Here is a 19,578-nt window from a genome sequence, read left to right as displayed (position 1 = left end):
ATGATAATTTCTACTTGGCCATTGACTGTTTAGAAATCTTTGTCACAACCATAATATGTTCACCAGGGATCTTTGGCTTTATTGGTTCCCATATGACAATTGTAACCCATCAGCAGCGTTATATACATGAAGATTAGAGCTAAGTAACACGTACTGTAGACATATGACCCTTAAGAACAGAAAAGATAACATACAAAAATGATTCTCCTTGGCTTTGAACACCATCTATAGTGGTGTTTCCATGCATGTTGCATGTTTACACGGTTAGAGTCCTTTGGTTTTACTGATGTTGCTCAGATGAGTGGCTTGCACATGTTTAAAAGGAACATGAACAAACAAGCGAGACTGGTTATGTCATGGATTTTTTGGGGAGTTTTTTCTTGGTTTTATTTTGGCTGGAAAGGTTAATGCAGTATCATTTTCAGTTGTAACATAGTTTGGGGAATTTGGCACACTCCCTAACTGGTAACAAAATTACATAACCCTGATCAGTACTTTCTAAGCAGTGTGACTCAAATGAAAGCATTATTGTCTTTCAATTTCATATCAAATGCCTGTACAAGAGGCCAATAAGCCCATCCCAGTGCTGCAAACAGAAAGCCACTTAAGATCAAAGGATGGCATTGATGTTGCCTGCCGACTGCAGGTTTTATGCACCCTTGATGGAAAATTGCAAAAGTTTCACTTCTGACTTAGCTTCAGGTTCATAGATACACTTTAGGATGGTGATTTTATCCATCTTGGATTCATTTATGTACAAGCAGTGCTCTTGAATGTCAAAATAACCAACTACAACCAGTCTTTGATTATTTTTATTTATTTATTTATTTTTAGTTCTGACCGAAGTGATTTTTGGCTCTTCTTCTTCATTTTCACTGATTGGGTTTCTCTCCTTAAAAAATAAATAAATTAAACATTTAATTGGCTATTTACCCTTTATCGAGTACAATGCAAAATGGTTCAGTATTGTTGTAAGACTGACAATGCTAAAACCTAGATGTAGTACCTTCAAATTTATTTGGTGTAAACAACTCTTGATTGGGTAAGGAACAAAGAAACTAAAACTACAGCAGTTAAGAATGGCCTTTTTCCATTCTAACATGATGCAAATAACATTTTCCTTACATGGCACCTTTTGGACAACAATAAGCATACTTTGCCATATATTTTACACAAAATATTTTACATATTTTACATATATATATATATATATTTTTTTTTTTTTTTTTTTTTTATAATTTTGAAACTAAGAGCAACGGTAACATATAGGAAAAGTTGAAGTGAGCGCTGCTCATAGTAACGTGAGATAAACCAAATTTAGTTCTACATTAACGTGTTTCCCGTGGCCCAGTCCTCAGTCACATGGGATGCAGTGATTGGCTATTATGGACACATTTCGTATTTATTCATGTGTGTTCTTGTGTTCATACAATTCAATTTAGCAATGCATTTCATTGAAAAGTATACGAACTTGCCCAGCGGTCCCTGAAGGCACCACAACAGCCTGTGTTGACGAGGGTTGGGGGGGTGACGTCACGGCGCAGTGCCCTGTCCATGCTGGCGGAGGAAAAGTTCGAAGCGCTGCTACAGAGTACGAACACCGTAGGGAAGGCATCGACTTGAGCTCCGCCGGGGAGAGAGTGGGTGGAGGTGACTCGTATGAAGCAGGTTCAGGAGGAGACTGGGGGTCCGGGGGTTTGTCAGCAGTATGAAGATGTCCAGAGGACGCCTGTTCCTGGCGACCTGCGCCGGCTCGCTCTTCGTTCTCGTGCTTTACTTTCAGAGCATCACCAAGCCAGGTGGGACATAGACACACAACTGCACTAACTGTTTTGACATAATTAAATATCGCTGTTTTAGAAATACAGCAGGGATCAGAAAAGAGGTAACACAAAACGTATGGCAACTGCAACAACATCTAAATATTGTTTCTACTGTTATCACAGTGAGACTGTTGTGTGTGTGTGTTCCAAATTTCATGAATGTCATCGCTTTATGCACAAGTGCTACTGCTTTCCGACGAACCAGCATGTTTGTAACCACATCCGAAGTCTGTAAATCCAGCCCATTGCTGCAAGGTTTACAAGATTGTGACTGTGAGAAAATGGCATTGGTCCCAATAAACTGTCAGTTACCACAGAGACAAGTCACAACATGCACTGACTTATATTTGATTAATACGTCAAATAGTGATTCTGAATAGGAAAAAAAAAAAAAAAAAGGTATCACAACACCTCTCTCCGTGAAAACTTTCCACTGTGCAAGAAAAACACTGTATGCATGCAGAGCTGTTACTGACAGATTAACAAACCATGTTACTAAACCTAAAACTAACATTTAGGATACCTATCAAAGGATATGTGACCTGTAAGGCATGTCCTGTTTAGCCCCATGATAGCCACATCAGAGGGGGTCAATACACAGGATGTAAAAATCACACTAACTACTTGATGGCTGAGGTTGGATTTGAGAACTAGCTCAAAGTTACATGTTTATTTCCCTATCAGTCTTTGGATCCCCTTTCATTTCTCACTTCTGCTTTTATTTTGCTCTTACGTGAGCATGGTGAAACTTAATAACATCAAAGCAACCAGGTGACAATATTCAAATTGTCTGACCCATAATTTTCACTCTGTTAAACCTACTTGGGTGATTTATAACTTAGTTATTGCATTTTAATTGTAAACTTTATTCATGGATGTATAAGATTTCATATTGGAGACCCAGATCACCGCTGTAGGCTAAACTCAATTATCATTCAGATTTAGAGCTGACAATGCATTTCCTTTGGGTTTCAAACTTGGGCATATCTATGCACAGAGATGGCATGTTTAAAACCACCACATTTCCCTACATTTGGGAAGATGAGAAGAGATGAGCACTATGAAGGGAGCTGGATCTTGAGGAGCCGTATAATGGACTTCATAGAGCATGAGCATATCCAATGCACGCTACTGAAAACTTTGGGGAGGCAGGTCATATGAAAATGATAAATGTCAACTGACATAAAGATCTTTAGTACATTTTGAAACAGGCTAAGTGGCGAGAAGAGATCTGTTGTGATTTCAGTTCGTTCTGTTATAAGTGAATCTGTATAGGATACATTGTGGCCATTAGGCGTTTTTTTATGTAAGGAACTCAGGATCTTGTTGCCAGATGGTCTTTGGCCATCAACTCTTTTCCATTACTTGATGGTTCCATGTCAAAGTTTAGTAAAATGTGTGTAAACACTTCATTCTTTTCTTTTTTTCTTTATTTAAATTTTTTATATAGCACCAAATCATCAAATCAAATCATATTTATTTGTATAGGGCCAAATCATAACAAAGTTACATCAGGTCACTTTACATGTAGCGCATGTCTAGACCAAACTCTTGATAAAATAATTTAAAGAGACCCAACAGATCCCCCAATGGGCAAGCACTTGGTGACAGTGGCAAGGAAAAACTTCCTTTAAGAGGCAGAAATCTTGGGCAGAACCAGGCTTGGTGGGGTGGCCATCTGCCTCGACCGGTTGGGTTGAGAGAGGGAGAGAGAGAGAGAGAGAGAGAGAGAGCAAGAGTGAGAGAGGCATGGGGCTGAGGATAGCGTAGGGAGAGAATGAGAGCAGGAGAAGGGAATATTAAAAAATTAGGTTTATCGTGATGATGCTGTAGTATGGAATTCATGAGGATATGGGATCAGCAGGCGCTGCAGGAACTTGGGATGGCGATGAGTCACCACCTGCAGGATGAGGACAGGGAAAGGGAAGAGAGGAACTGGGAGAGACAGAGACTTCGGGAAACATGGTTAGTTAATGCGGTACACATGCTTAGCACTGGGAGAAACAGGGATTTACCAGAAGAATGGGTATTATCAGCGCATGCAATGGAGGGGGGGTGCTCAGTCCTTCCCCCCAGCAGCCTAGGCCTATTGCAGCATAGCTAAAGAGTAGATGGATTTTTTTACCTATAAGCTCTGTCATACAGAAAAGTTTTAAGCCTGGTCTTGAAAATTGGACTGCATTTATTGGTTCGAATCCTATTTATCAGATAGATATCAGTTTGTTCATGTTGTTCAATGGCTCCTCAATAGCTTAATACTATAGCCACAGGGGTCCCACAGGGTTCGATACTTAAACCAATCCTCTTCACTCTTAATCAGCTTCCTTTAGGCAACATTATCAGGAAACACAGCATCAACTTTCATTGTTATTCATCAATGAAGCCAAATGAAGTTAGTCAGATAGTCAGACTGAAGACATGTCTTGGAAGACATAAAAGTCTTGATGAATTAAGTACAGACATTTTACAATGCTGTGCTTTTTTTCTCCAGTGTGCTTGTCGTATGAAACCATATCTCCCAATGAAGCTCGCTGTTAAATATGGGATGCAGTGCACAATGCATCCAGTAATATAGTTTGGACTCCATTTAGTTAATTCCTGTGCGAACACCCTGGGTTTGCCACTCAGAAAAATACACACATTGTCCTAGTTACATCAGGTCAGATTTATTGTTCGTTTGCTTTTGAATTATATAGTCAGAAGAGAGTCTCTTCTCTGAAAACGTCTCTTCAAGTTTCCAAAATGACAAAGTTGGCTAGTGAGTGAAGTGTACAACTGTGATCAAAAATGTCATCTGAATACACTGCCATGAAATCAATGTTGAAACACTGGACTTCTGCTCTAAATACAATACTCTATTAAACAAATGACATAAACTTTACCGAATTACTTTATTTGCCAGAAATTACATAAGAAAGCTTGCCCCTGTGTCAATAGTTTTTTTTTTTTTTTTTGACTTACTGAGTCAGTTTTATTAGATAGATCGTGAGAAAAATACAGATGCACACCCAATATCCTTTTCCTCTCACCCTCCTTTATGTGGTTGGGTTGACCCAGCAGTGCTGTGGAACAGTGTCACTGTGTGATTTATGAGTACATGTACACGTCACTATGCCAAGTAACCTTGTTCTGTAGTTAGCTGGTGCAAAATTTGTGCTGTTGTTTATGAGATAAGTTTGAATTGTCAGCCTTGTGTTGACAGTGCTTTGTGCTTACAGTGCTGTGTTGACAGTGCTTTGTGCCATGTCCTGTAGAAGCTGCATTTGAAGTTTGATTATGTGACGACGCTGAGCCTGAGGAGTATACCTTTTAAAATGTTCAGTTCAGCCAATGGTACAACTGGGCCTTATAGGGTAGCTGTTCCCCAGGATCAGTCAAGATTTAGATCGAATTGTTGCAATGTCACCAAACAAATAATGAAAAAAACAAGTTATTAACTGTTAGTGTGAGTTAAAATGGTGCTCAGAGCTGTTAGACACCACACTTTGTGATGTTTCCCAATTATCTTCCTTCTTCTTTCAATCCAGAAGTAATCAGCAATCTTCTTTCAACCATGAGTAAATATTTGGTTCTGATGCTTATTGTATGCTACTTTTCATGATTGTTTTGCCAGTCATTTCTGATTCTTCATTCTCTTCATTCACCTCTATCAGCAGCTGACACCAAAGCTGTTTTTGATGTGTCTCTCATACATAGACATGCACCCTGTGCAATATTGTGTGTCCATAGTAGATTTAAGTAAAAAATGAAGCGTAAACTTTGTCATTGAACACGTTTTTACCCATAAACATACTTGCTTACCCCTGTACTCATGTTCATACACATATACTGTATAATCGTTAAATTGAAAACATCAGTGTCACTTTGACTTCAAGTAGCTGTTCAGAAACAAACATATTGTGCTGTGATGCCTCTGTGGTACCCATAATGCCACAGCCTCTCAGATCATGCCTTCTACCACCTGCAACACCAGCTAACTGTTTATTCTGCTGCTCCTCTGAAAGTCAATTTGTTAATATCGCAAATATGCTCTATCCTGTAAATAGTTATCACCCCAAGGGAATCAAATTCTGTTGGAAAACCTGACAATTCAGATTGTAATATTGACATGTAAAATTATGCGGTGTTGAGATGCCGGAGGTGTGAAGATGCTGAAAATCCTCTTTCCAGTGAGACAATCTCAAACAGAGCAAAACAACAGTATGCTTTTAACTCTGTTGAAAACCAAAGGTCATTGTACAGTAGGGCAGGCAGAGTCTACAGCAGTTCAACACTCAGAATTAACCCAACACTAACATGGCTGTGAATCCAGATCACAACGAAGACTGTGCCATAGGGTGCATAACTTACTCAAGCCAGTGTAATCATTTTAAAATAGATTCATTTAGATTTTAAATAATATTTGTTTATAAATGTCAATATTGAGGTTGTGACTCACAGCAAACTGTATTTGCATTACTCATGTTTATGAATGAGTAAGTAGATAATGTCTTTACCATTACAATTTCATGGCTGTTTTCATTTAACTAAGTGGCTAGAATGAATGAGTCTTTAATATGACATCCCAAAACCCACTGGAAAGTGTTCATTCAAATTTGGCACAAACACAAAGTTCAAAGGTCAATGTCAATGTCAATGTGATCAAAAAATCTGTTTCACTACAACTCACAGATGCAGTTTGATCCAATCTATGCAAAGATGACATTACAAAATGATGAGGACAACTTCACTATGACATTATGTTTTGCATAAAAAACAAAACAACAACAAAAAAACAAAACACTGCATTAACTGACATTAATCCATGCTATAAAATCGGGCAAATTCGATTGTGAACATGTGATTTGATTGGTTCCTGATTGGATCCAGAGAAGTCAGCTGGTTGATGTACTGTAGTTTTGAAGTTGCATTTAAAGAAGTGAGTGAACATAAGGAGAACATGAGGGAGATTTAAAGCAAGTGCCCACCCCATTACAAAGGATATCAGTCGTAAACTTCCCCCATCCTTTGGGCTCAATTACCTCGATCTGCAGCTCAGATCAGCTCAGGACATTGACATGCTTAATTCAAACTCTGCTCAACTGGCCCAACAAGTCTTCCTTCCCTCTCTTGTTTTCCTTCATGTTTATTTTTTTCTTTCAGTCACAGTATGAAAGCAGAATTTTTACACATCTCAATCAAATCAAATAATTTTGTGGTTTTCTTTAAGTTCTTGGAAACTTCTATCGCATTGGCCTCAAAGATAAGATGTTCAACTCAACTATAATAAAATACAGTTTTATCTGTTTGCATAAATATTTACATTGATGCTACAGGATCCTCTGTGCTTTTCATCATTGCCAAAGATAGGAGGGAAGACGTTTTTCCATCAGGGTAGGGTTCTGGATCTGTTGGGGTGTTTGACTGTCAGGGCTTTACTGGCAGACTAGGTTCAAAATAGGCCAGCTTTTCTGTTTTTTGTAAGAGTAGGGCCCCTTGTCTGCTCTTCTTCAACTGTCAGCATTGTGTCACTTCCCGGGTATGAGAGGAAGCTGTGGTTTTCTTGTGTAAGTGACAGAGCTCCTGGCAGAAAAAAGCTGTAGTATGCAATGATTAGAAGTAGAGTAGTAATGTGCTTCTCATTTTAAGGAAAAGAGAGTGCGTGTAGGTTAAAGGTTTAACGGATAAAGGATAAGAAAATTGTTCTTGAGCTTGACTTTTTCATGCATAACAGAAAACATAACACTATTAATGCAGGAGAAACCCAAAGCTTGCTGGCATGTTTGACAACCAAAATGGAGACCTTAGACTTCACAAGAAAGGATCAGTAGAATAAACTAGCTGGATCTTATTGTACTGCAAACTTTAGAGGAGCAGATACAAATCAAGTGTCATGTCAGAATTCAACCATCTTCAGAACAAGGATGCCATCCTTACAAGCTTACACATAGATCAGACACAGCTGCTTTCAAACGGCACGCAAAAGTAGCAGTCCGGGCACAGTGATGCTCTTTAATATTAATGTAGTTTAATTAGCACTATTTGGTGCCAGGTAACTTCATAAATATCAGCTCTTCACAGGATAAGTGTAAACTTGGCTTGGATGATGGTGGTTGCGGAAAAGTCAGGGGGACCATAAGTCAGCAGAAACACATCTTGTGGGACAATTAAAGTCTGTCTGTCTGAGGGAACCTCCTGCGCTCAACAAAGAGATACAGAACTAAAGATTTAGACCTAGCCTCCTAATTCGCTGAAGCTGGACTGCTGTTCCCTTGGATAAAAATCTTTGTCCAGGGAAAACCCAGCAGTTGATAGCTCAGTGTGGACTAGCATGAGTGGCAACAGGCAAGAAGGACTTTTTTTGCCCTCCAGCTCTCTTTTTAAGGTATCTGAGAATGAGAGACTGATGAGCTCTGATGAGTTTTACATACTTCAGTTAACTTTATCGTATTCATAGCATAAAAAGTGTGATGCAACGGTGTGTCTGTGCTCTGAGTCCATTCATGGCCTCTGAGGGTTTTACATATCAAGTTGAGCTGTTCAGCCAGGTCTAGCAGCACTTAGATGTCTATCTCAGTGGCCCACAACAGCTGTCAGACTAGAGGAAAGAGGGTGTATCATGGCAGTGTCAGACTCACTATCTCATGTTGTCTTCGGATGCATTTGCAGATTCCCTGTCATTGTTTTCTTCTTCATAATGGCAAGAAGCTGTGATAATTTAGATCTCGATTATTGATTACATTTTTGTGCAACTTCAACAACGTGAACATCTTGATTGGGTGGTGAAATCTGTCAATCACACTGTAGCCTAGCCCCCTAACCCATCCCCTGCTTTCTGGTCTATTTTTCTCCAAAAGGGACTATAATTTGACAAATAAACATCATGTTGCATTGAAGACCAGACAGTGAGACAATAATGGAAAATCAAGGGAGAAGGAGTCACATTTTCCCACAAACTTCATCAACCCCTGATGGTTGTTAGATTGAAGACATCAAGGTTCAAGGTTGAAGCCTTAAACTTTGGTTCCACTTCTCAGAACCAGAATTTATGTTGACTTGGCTCAACAGGCCAATAAAGTACTTATTTGCATTAAAAGGCCACGTGTATCAACTTTCAAGGATGTCACTACTGTCTTTCTGCTGGTGGGGGGACTTTTTACGCAACCAACAATACTTTTTTTGCTGGAAAAAATAAAGACTGCTCAAGCTGATGTTAATGATGTCGATAAAATACTGTTTCCATTCAGAACCATGAACTGCAGATACTGACTGACTGCCATAAGGCCTGAGCAGGGAGTGGACTTTGAGCTATGAGAGGAGAGATATTTTGATGTGGATTGGAGGAAGAGTGACCACAATGGGATCTCCATTAAGAATTGATAATATATTCAATCAAGCAGAGCCTCCAGCAGGTCCATCATTGTAAATGCTGGCTTTGCGGATGAACTTTGTCTGTGACCCTTTTCCAGCATTTTCTCATATAATTTTAGGACTGTTGATAATTAATTAATTAATTAATTAACTCCAATCACCTTAACATACAAATTCAAACAGATAGATGAAGAAGAAACATTTTTGTCAGATAAAAGAGGGACTAAAAAGAGGCGGAGAAGGGTAACATAAATAAGTACAACAGAGTCTGGAGGGAACACACTGTTCCTATCAGGGTTAGACCATGATAATGCGATTATCCCTTTAGGTGGTCCACACTAACAACAGGAAGTTGCTACTGTAGCAAAGAACAATTTTTTTCTCAATTCTGGAATTCACGCTAATTATTATGTCCTTGTGCCCGATTTCCTGTTGGGGAAAAGTGGTTTATTTCAATTTTGGTGCAAATTCAACAACTATTTTGAATAAAATGCATCTGGGTTACACTTGCTTCAGTAAGTCAGAGGACAAGTCTTTGGCTGTGGTTTAAGGGTGCCTTTAAATAATCAGTTTTACTGTTTTAACATTTCTTCAATGTGTCTTTCCTGCACATTTCACCCGAACACCTAAACCCTATTAACAGAACTCATTAATTCATTTTCTACTCTTTATCTGTTACCTGGAGGAAACCCACAGAAGCTGCGTACAGAAAGGCCCCAAGGCCAGGAATCAAACCCTTCTTGTTTTGAGGAGCTAACCCTTATGCTGCTGTGCTGCCCTGTAACAGAACTCACTTTCCATAAATGGCAAAGATGAGGGCTATGTCTAATCTGTTAACTGTAGCTCTATATTTACGGTATAATTCAAACTTCTGTGCAAGGACATGGTTTCTAAAAAGAAAAGTCTGTCAAATTTATAGGCTTCCATCCAAAGTAACTGAAAATAGTCCAAGCCAAAAAATACCAGGCACGTATTTTCCTGTTGTTATTAAATCAACAACATGTTGGAGGAGGCCACGGCCTCTGACCCCCCCAGTGCACTGGGGGCTGCGTCTCAGGATAGAATTGAAGCAATGTCTATTGAAACTGTGTCTGTCCCCAGACCACCTAAATTTACTAAGTCTAAACCCTGCTCTACACGTAAAGTGCCTTGATGTAACTTTGATATAATTTGGCGCTATACAAATAAATCCGATTTGATTTGATTTATTAAGCCAAAGGTAAACAGAAGATGGGCAGCATAGTGGTTAGTGCTGTTTCCCCACAACAAGAAGGCCACAGTTTTGGTTCCTGGGCCTGGGGCCTTTCTGTGCAGAGTATGTATGCTCTCCCAGTGTCTGAATGGGTTTCCTCCAGGTACTCCGGTTTCCTCTCAACGTTCAAAGACATGCATGTTTGGATTAATTGCTGACTCTAAATTGTCCGTAGGTCTGAGTGTAAGTGTGAGTGGTTGTTTGTCTGTCTGTCAATGTGTCTTGGCCCTGTGATGGACATGCGACCTGTCCAGGGTGTGCCCCGCTCTCACCCAGCATTCCCCATATCCCGGAAACGGATAAGCGGTTGAAGATGAATGAATGAATAAAAGAAGGATGAGATAAAAACGCAATATCAATTGAAAGTAAAACTACCACCAATTTGGATCTAAATATTACAAAAATTAAATGTTGAGTATTGAAGAGTAGATCACTATGATCCAAGTGCCTGTTAATTAATGATCTGATCACTGATCATATTATTGATTTATTTTTGTATCAGTGAGACCTGACTGCAACAGGATGATAATGTTCGTTTAAATAAATCTACACCCCCATTCATGTTAACTTTCATAATTCTTCGTACCATAGGCGGAGGAGGAGGGTGGGGTGCAATATTTCATTACTGCTTTGTAGCCCAAAACCTAGTTGTATGTCTTTTGAAAGCCTCACCCTCAGTCTTTCACATTCAAAGTAGAGAATTGAAAAAACAGTTTTGCTAGTTAAAAGGATATTGTTTTTGTCAGCGTTAGTACTGATAAAATCATTATAATGGGTGATTTCCGTATTCATGTAGACGTTGTCTGTGACAGCCTTAGTTCTGCATTTAAGACATAACTTTTCCCAGCATGTGAATGAACCCACTCACTGATTCAATCATATCCTTGCTCTTGTCTTAGCATATGGCATTGAAATGAACCAATTAATTATATTTCACCACAAGCAGCTTCTCATTGACCATTACCTAATAATTGATCTCCCAATAACTGTTCAAATCTTGATTCTGAGGCTCCTCTGAAAAAGAGAAAGAAATAGAGGAGGCTGGCAACTTGATACACCTCAGAAATGTGTGCCTTAAAGCAAACAGCACAAAAATTGGAAAGGAAGTGGATGTCCAGGGATGTAGATTAATTCTACTTAGTTTGGAAAGAAAGCCTAAAACATATAAAAAACATTACACTGCCAGAAGGTCCTACTATTCAGCATTGATAGAAGAAAGCAAGAACAACTCCAAGTTTCTCTTCAGCACTGTAGCCAGGCTGACAGAGAGTCATAGCTCAGTGGATCCTTTAACTCTTAGCAGTGATGGTTTAATGGGCTTGTTTACAAATAAATTCATAACAATCATGGCCAAAATTCACCAGCTTTTCCCTACAGCAGATTCCACTATCAAATGCAGCAGCTTTTGAAACAACTTGTAACACCTGATACTGTTCCTGTCCTCATCCCACAGGTGATGAATTATCCCTACCTATGAACTTCCTGCACATGTATTGAATATCCCATCATCCTGCTCTCATTCTCCCATTCTCTACTATAAGCTCTGTTTCACTTCCAAAATTCTTGAAAAAGCAGTTGCAAGCCAATTGTGGGCATCTCCATAGGAATGTCTTGTTTGAAGAGGTTCAGTCAGGTCAAGTACGTCAGAGCACAGAAATAGCACTGGTAAAAATTACCAACAACATTTTAATGGCTTCAAGAAACAGATTGGCCTCCATAGTTGTCCTGTTAAATCTTAGTGCTGCTTTTGACACCATTTACTACCATATTCTATGATAATGAATGAAACATGAAATTGGGATGAAAGGAGGGGCACTAAGCTGGTTTAAATGGTTTTAGCAGAAAAATGGTTCTTTAGAAGAGGAGCCTGTTAACTGAAAGATCTTTCTCCCAGTTTACTTTAGGAGACTCTAGGAACCACAAGTAAACTTCCATCTAGAGAGTGGAGTGGCCTACTCGGACAGTATGTCCCAACAGTTCTCTGAAAAGACTTCAGTTGATTCAGAACTATGCTGCATGCATATTAACAAGAACTAGAAACAGATCACATTTCTCCTGTGCTAGCTTCGCTCAATTGGCTCCCAGTAAAATTCAGAATTGAAGTAGAAATCCTTCTTATAACATACAAAGCTCTCATGACCAATCCTCAACATACAGTTAGGCCCAAAAATATTTGGAAAGTGACACAAGTTTTGTTATTTTAGCTGTTAACGAAAACATATTGAATTTGAGGGTATTCACATATAAGTTGGAGGAAGGGTTTAGGAATTACAGTTCTTTAATATGTAGCCACCTCTTTTTCAAGGGACCAAAAGTAATTGGACAGTTGACTCAAAAGCTGTTTAATGGACAGGTGTGAGATATGGCTTTTTTATGTCATCATCAATTAAGCAGGTAAAGCCTGCCACGTCATCTGCATATTTGACTTCGTGTCATATTGTCCATCATGAAGGTTTTGTTTTTTTGTTTTTTGTTTATGTAGATAGAGAATAAGATCGGAGTTAAAACACGACCTTGTGGAACCTTGTGGAACCCCTATGATAGAATTTTATATAAATATTATTTGAACAACACTGCAGAGGTCAGTAGGTTGCATACAACTCGCCTTGAGAGCCATGGCTTTTGTGATTTTGGATAATGTTATGATGGTATCTCTTTCCATATGTGAAGAACAAAACCTGAGCAGCTGCAAAAGTTGGGTCATAACTTCCCTGAGTTGAGTGGCGCATTCCTTTTGAGGATGGCCATTCAGCTTGTCTGGGCCAGATGCTTTCCTTGGGTTTACTCAGGACAAAATATTGACCACTTTAATGTTTACTATTATAACTGCAGTGTGCCGAGGGCTGAGAGTGCTGGAATCTCATCTCTCTGTGGGTGTTGTGACTTGTCAAACCTGCTGTAGAATGTTCTGCAAACCAAGTGGGATCAGGGCATTTCATTTTTTGCAGGCCTCTGCTCTTTAATTGTGTTATTAAGCCCTTGCTAGGCCTCCCTTACATTCCCTGTTGGAAGTTTTCCCTCCACTTTGTTCTTATAGTGGCCTATAGTATATGTTCCTGACGAAACACTCTTGTGATAAATGCTGTTTGTTAGCTGTGCAGCTCATAGACAATAACATGGATTTCAATCTCCCACATAGAACCTGGTCCAAAGACTCACAGTGGTTCAGGGAAAATCAGTAGTCTACTGCAGACCCATGACAATGGCGACCAGGTAAGAGCACAAACAGACATACACTAACAACATACAACTTTATGACCATGATGCGTACTGTCACAGCGTGTGCAGCTCATTGGATATAAGTTGTAGAACTGATTCAAGGCTGAATTGTAGCATGCTAACCTGCAGGCTATGTGATTAATCTATTACGGTGTCACTGTAGCCACCTGCCTGCCCTGAAGAAATGATGATGAAAATTACCCTGTATGTTTAAACGCAACAGTTGCTGGAACTCTCGGTTGTGCTCCTGGAAACCACATATTGCAGCAGAGAAGAAGTTAAAAATACCTCCTTAAATAAGAAATGTGCGAATTCTGTGCTTTTTGGCAGTTTCCTGCCTTGTGCACGACAGATGAAATTCACTTGTCTCAAAAGATGAAAACTTGCTCTGTGAGTGTTTCTGTGTCTCTGCGAGTGTTCCAAGAGGTGTTTCTGTATGTGCTTCTTCCTCCCATCATTCGTACAACATGGTCCTCATCACATGCAGCTGGAGCTGTTGGCAGATCACCAGCCACTTCAAAGCCGCAGAGAGCTGCTGGAGCAGGCGTGTCTGAGCCACACCAGAAAGCGCCGGGTGCTGTCGCCTGACGATCTGAAACACCTCATTGTGGATGATAAACACAGCCTTATTTACTGCTATGTACCTAAGGTTGGTCGCCGTTACATGGGGTTTTCTGACTCTGTCAGTTTGTTTGTTTGATTGGCCAATGCGCGACATTTACGATTCAATATAAATGGAATTGTGAGGGAGATTTTAAAAGAAGACTATATTAATAAGTCAGTGATTATTTGCACAGATGTATCATCAAAAATTATCGCAATAATAATTTTATTTAGTTGCATCATTCCTGAAAAAAGCTAAAAACTAAATTTAAAAATTGTGTTGAGTGTTGAGGCACATAAATTTGAACAGACTGATACACATATTCTTACCTATTAAAGGACAGTATTTAAATGACAATTTTCTCCACATTCATGTTCAAATAAATATTCAGCTGCCTCCTATAATTCAACACTTTCAGAGAATCATCAGGCTTTTCTTCAGTGTCACAGTATTTTGGTGATAGTTTCCATGGCTAGAGCACAGACATTAACTCTTAGTAGGTAACTGAGCAAACAAAAAACCAATATAGACTAAAAATGGTGGTGTGAGCCATTAATTGTCCAGATTGTTGTGATGTTAGTTTGCTGAAAGAAAACTCTCCCCTCTCTCTTGACTTTTAGGTGGCCTGCACAAATTGGAAGCGTGTCCTTATGGTCCTCACGAGTGATGGCCGATACACTGACCCCCTTTCCATCCCAGCTAACGAGGCGCACATAGCCGGAAACCTCCACACACTTTCCGAGTTTTCAGTCCCTGAGATAAACCAGCGCCTTCGTAACTACTTAAAGTTTATCTTTGTGCGGGAGCCCTTTGAGCGCCTGGTGTCTGCCTACCGGAATAAGTTCACACGCCACTACAACACGGCTTTCCACAAGCGTTATGGAACCAAGATCATCCGCCGGCATCGGCTCAATCCGGAGCCTGATGCCCTAGAGAGAGGGAATAATGTTTCCTTCCGCGAGTTTGTCCAATATCTGGTGGATCCTCTGACCCAGCAGGAGGAACCATTGAATGAGCACTGGGAGCGAGTACACTCCCTCTGCCACCCCTGTCTCATCCACTACAATGTGGTGGGAAAGTATGAGACTCTGGAGCCGGATGCTGAGGCTGTGCTACGTTTGGCCGGAGTAGAGGACACACTTAAATTTCCAACATCTGGGAAAAGAATCACGACTGATGGCAACATGGCAGCGCGCTTCTTCAAGCATATAAGTCCTTTCTACCAGAGGAAACTCCTCAACATGTATCGGATGGACTTCCTGCTCTTCAACTACTCCACACCGGACTATCTCAGGACTCGATAAGAGACAGAGAAACAACAACTGATGTCAGCGCTGCCAGTGGGCTCAGCTGTGTTTGTTTTCCTCTCACATTCTGTTCACATTCAACAATGATGATTTTGCACTTTTCAGTTGCTGTGGACAGTGGTCACCACTGCATTAGCTGGCTAAGACTTTACTACTGCTCTCCAGCAGAACCGGAGGAGAACGACTTGATGTGTGTCATTTGGGCTTTTAGGGTTTCACTGAGAATTTTTGCCTTCTCTCTCCAAATGGTTACTTCCTCAAATGGAGAAAACCGTTATCTGATTGTCATATGTTCTCTTCCATATGGCCATGACATTGGAGTAACGTGCCTTCCCAGCTTCCTGCTGTGTCCGCTTGGTTTACTGAGCCATGAATGAAAGACTCAGCTGAGAGGAGCAGGTCCTCCTCTGGCCTGGGTTTACATGCCAACACAGCACATTATTTCCCCCAAAGCACAAAATCTCTGGAAGGGCTTTATTTATATACATTAGGGCATAAAGTATTTATTATGGAAACGTGCTGACTCAGGAGTTATTGTGTGTGAAAGTTCTTCTTTCAAAGTAAATTTGAACTTGCATGGGTTTAGGGATCGATACCAAATAATCAACCAAATAAACTTATGATAATACATTCTTTTTTTCTGATCATACCACAGCTAATGAACTACATCCAGGTATTCTTATTTTACACAATACTGGATCCATTGACTAATCACTTCCAGGGAAACCTGGAGCCACTGCTCAGTGTCAATAAAGTCCTGTGGGTGTCTGTATTTAGCTGTTGGCAGGTAGGGTGAACAAACAACCACATAGCTGTGGTTGGGCCAGGGAGCAGCTCGGCTCTGCTGCTGCTAAGAGCTCCTCTTGTTTGGGTGGCAACAGGAACCTGAGGGGTTAATCCTAGCCCAGCTATCTTCACTGCACTGAAGGGCCTCGTTCAGCAGGTTCAGTCAATTTATGCCAATAGTACAGAAGTTAATGCAAATTTTCATTGCTGACCCAAACTGCTGAAGCATCAGTTTAACAAATTGCTTCTTCAATTTTTAAACGAAAACCCAGGTTTGAATTTGAAAGATCTGAAAAAGCCTTCCCTCATCCATGGCCACGTTGACTGCGATCAGCAATTAAACCTCTGATCAAGTGATAGGAGGTTGACTTACATTGTACTGTAATGAGCATATTCAATGAGGAAGAAGAATGTGAGAAAAAAAATCTGTGATTCTGATGGGGACTCTTTAAAAAAATAAAAATAAATGAAAACCAAAACTTAAAATCATCCAAAAAGTTCACATCCCTCAAATAAACTCATATCTGTCAGTCAATGAGCAAAACCAGATTTGTGTCACTTAATTCTGTGGCTAATACTAAACTTTTTTTTATTAAGAATGAAAGAATGTTATTTTAGGGAAAAATTGACTTTGCATGGATATAAACCTGACATGAAATTAGTTGTTGAGTAAAAATGTTAACATTTAATTGTACAGCTCTGTAACGTTAAAAAATGTGGCTAAAGTTTCCATGAAAAAAACATAAACTTGAATAAATGTTTGTATGAATATTTACTTTTACTTTTAAAGAACAGACTTTTGGAGCCGTTTTAATTTCTATAACCTGGAAATGGATAAGCAGTTGACGATAAATGAATAAATGAATTATTTCTATATTATGTATAATTGTTGGAGTTCAGTTCTTTTCAGAAAATAATCTACCAAATGAGCAGTAAATGAGAGACGTAAAGGTTGCTGTAAATTCCCACTGTCTTTCCCTAAACATCTGATGATCAGTGTGATCTAGTTGCTGTTTTTTGAGGAAGTTTTTTGTCAACTTCTATAACTTTTAGTTAATGATTATGATATTTTTGTTTGGTGGACCTTTGTTTGGTCAAAATGTTTAAAAATGGACACAACATTTATATAGCAATAATTCGATAAGATTTCACTGAAAAGGTCAACCTCTCCATGTAAGCACAGGATACTTGCAATAGAAATTGTGTAATTATGCAAATCATAAATATCTTGGCACCGTGTAGTCTCAATTAGAGAATACTGAGCTAATTGTCAAATGCAGTCAACAAAGAACTCACCTAATTCGCAAGCTATGTTCTTTTAATGTCTGTGAAACTATTTTGTACAACTTTTATCATTCTTTTATTGAAAGGTTTTATTGACAACCTTAGATATGATCAAGTTATGATCAAAGATCATCGGCATTCAGCAGAGGAATTTGGTTAAGATCTGGGAAAAACGAGCAGCTGAGAAAGCAAAAAACAATTACCGGCCAACCAGAGACATCACATTTTGTCTACAGAGTTTTTATTGTTGCCTTGCAGTCTGCACTATAATGTTCCCAAAAGTATAACTAGTTTTATCCCCTCTGCTATTAAGATTTTAAACACAGAGCCCACTCTTTCCAGATTAACCTATGTATTTATTTATTTATTTTATTGTGGGATTTATTTATTGATTTCTTATTTCTGATTGCCCATATGTTTTTCTTCAACTGATCAGATTATTAATTGCTTGTTTGACTCTTGGTCTGAATGTACATGGATAGCTGCAAACGAATTGCCCATTTGGTATAAATAAAGTTGTCTGAAAACCTGAAATGTAAAAATTACTATTATTATGCACATCCAGCTAAGCATGCACTGGAATGGTCAGAAACTGCTTCCGCTCTTTATCTTTTTGATTTTGATTTGATTCTTTCATCATATCTAAGTTCTAAGTTTTTCAGGTCAGTGCAGTGCAAGTTTCTTTTCTGTAGTCTTACTTTGAAAAGTGCAATATCCATGTGTGTGTGCAATATGTCAAAAGTTGTTTGTTGTATTGCAAAGTCCTCTTTTTAATCAAGTATAACATTTCCTATTGTTGTCTTTCTGACAGTTTTTAATGTTTCTCTTTGGCTATGATGCTGGCCTTACACGATTTTCATCTTAATGCTTTCCTTCATAGCTGTGTGTGATATTTCACAGAATTTTGCAAAAAGCTCTAACTTGCCAAAACCCAATCATACCCTTAATGTCTTCTTCTTGATTTGATTCTTTACCTTTTAAATTTCTTTCATTTTCTTGTCTCAGAAAAGGCAAACAACATACACCAAGTATCCAGTTCTTTCAAGGAGACGGCACATCTCTTTGAAGATGTGTCACATCTTCAACATCTTCATACACAACTCTGTGTATGAGCAGAGCTAGTCAGACGTTTCCTGTAGAGAGGTTGTGTAGTTAGATAGGTGACTTTTTGAGTCACTGTGAACTACTAAGCAGAGCACAATCTAAGATCATTTCCTGGACCAGTTTACTTGCGCCATAAAACTAATAATTGACTGTCTGGTTTCCTAGATGTTTTCAACCAATAGAATGTATTAACAGCAGCACTGAGTGTGTGTGGTTGTTTATTGTGCCATTACAAAAATTAACATGTTAAATACAGATAGGCAGTTTTCTTTTCCTGTGCTGATGGTGTCGGAAAATTTCCACTCAGCTCTACTGGACAAAGATGACATTTTATTCTCCTCAGAGCACGCCATTAATGGCTCTCTGCGGTGCCGGATGAAGAGGCAAGCAATATTTAAAGAGCTGTCTAGACGTTTTACTATGTTTGCTATAATTAACAGCTATTTATTTCCCTGATTAGAAGAAATGCTATAAGTTCAGCATCAAACTAAATCCTTTTCCTCACCAGCAGCTCAAAAGGCTGAAAGACACAACAGTATTTATCTTCCACTGGCATTAGCATGGTAACCAGCTTGCCCTGGGCCACCTCACTGTGTCCTGATCTTATAATCACCTGTCATTTAACATTATCACCACAATCAGCATCAACTGCTCCCAGAAAGATTCCACCCTCTACCTATGACACTACTAATGTCTTCAAGTCAGATTATACTAAAATCTATGGGATAATGTCCCCCCTTATCCCTAATTTGTGAAAGAAAATACACTATAAAGCAGGATATGCATTATTACGGTCATAAAATCAAATAAGTATACATTTGAAATAAATCATGACATTGTGTCAGAGTA

At 39.2% G+C, this 19,578-nt stretch overlaps 1 protein-coding gene across 1 annotated transcript; it reads left to right on the top strand.

Annotated features, from left to right (window-relative positions):
* The first annotated feature begins 1,552 nt into the window (after positions 1–1,552).
* Positions 1,553–18,433, top strand: LOC115046801 (carbohydrate sulfotransferase 11-like). Its single transcript, XM_029507422.1, has 4 exons — positions 1,553–1,799; positions 13,565–13,638; positions 14,132–14,293; positions 14,869–18,433. The coding sequence occupies exons 1-4, from the start codon at positions 1,709–1,711 to the stop codon at positions 15,550–15,552; spliced, it is 1,011 nt and encodes a 336-aa protein (XP_029363282.1). The 5' UTR covers positions 1,553–1,708; the 3' UTR covers positions 15,553–18,433.
* Positions 18,434–19,578: the final 1,145 nt, after the last annotated feature.

Source organism: Echeneis naucrates, chromosome 7 (genome assembly GCF_900963305.1).
Source record: "Echeneis naucrates chromosome 7, fEcheNa1.1, whole genome shotgun sequence".
Lineage (NCBI taxonomy): Eukaryota > Metazoa > Chordata > Actinopteri > Carangiformes > Echeneidae > Echeneis > Echeneis naucrates.
The sequence above is the reverse complement of the archived record's forward strand: the minus strand, read 5'-3'. Positions and strand labels throughout refer to the sequence as shown.

What these genes read in the sequence shown, in the direction of transcription:
- LOC115046801 (XM_029507422.1), top strand. Translation starts at nt 1,709, where the DNA reads ATGAAGATGTCCAGAGGACGCCTGTTCCTGGCGACCTGCGCCGGCTCG. An exon ending in TCAGAGCATCACCAAGCCAG is followed by an intron (nt 1,800 to 13,564) that starts GTGGGACATAGA and finishes TCTCCCACATAG; the next exon opens with AACCTGGTCCAAAGACTCAC. An exon ending in TTTACTGCTATGTACCTAAG is followed by an intron (nt 14,294 to 14,868) that starts GTTGGTCGCCGT and finishes CTTGACTTTTAG; the next exon opens with GTGGCCTGCACAAATTGGAA.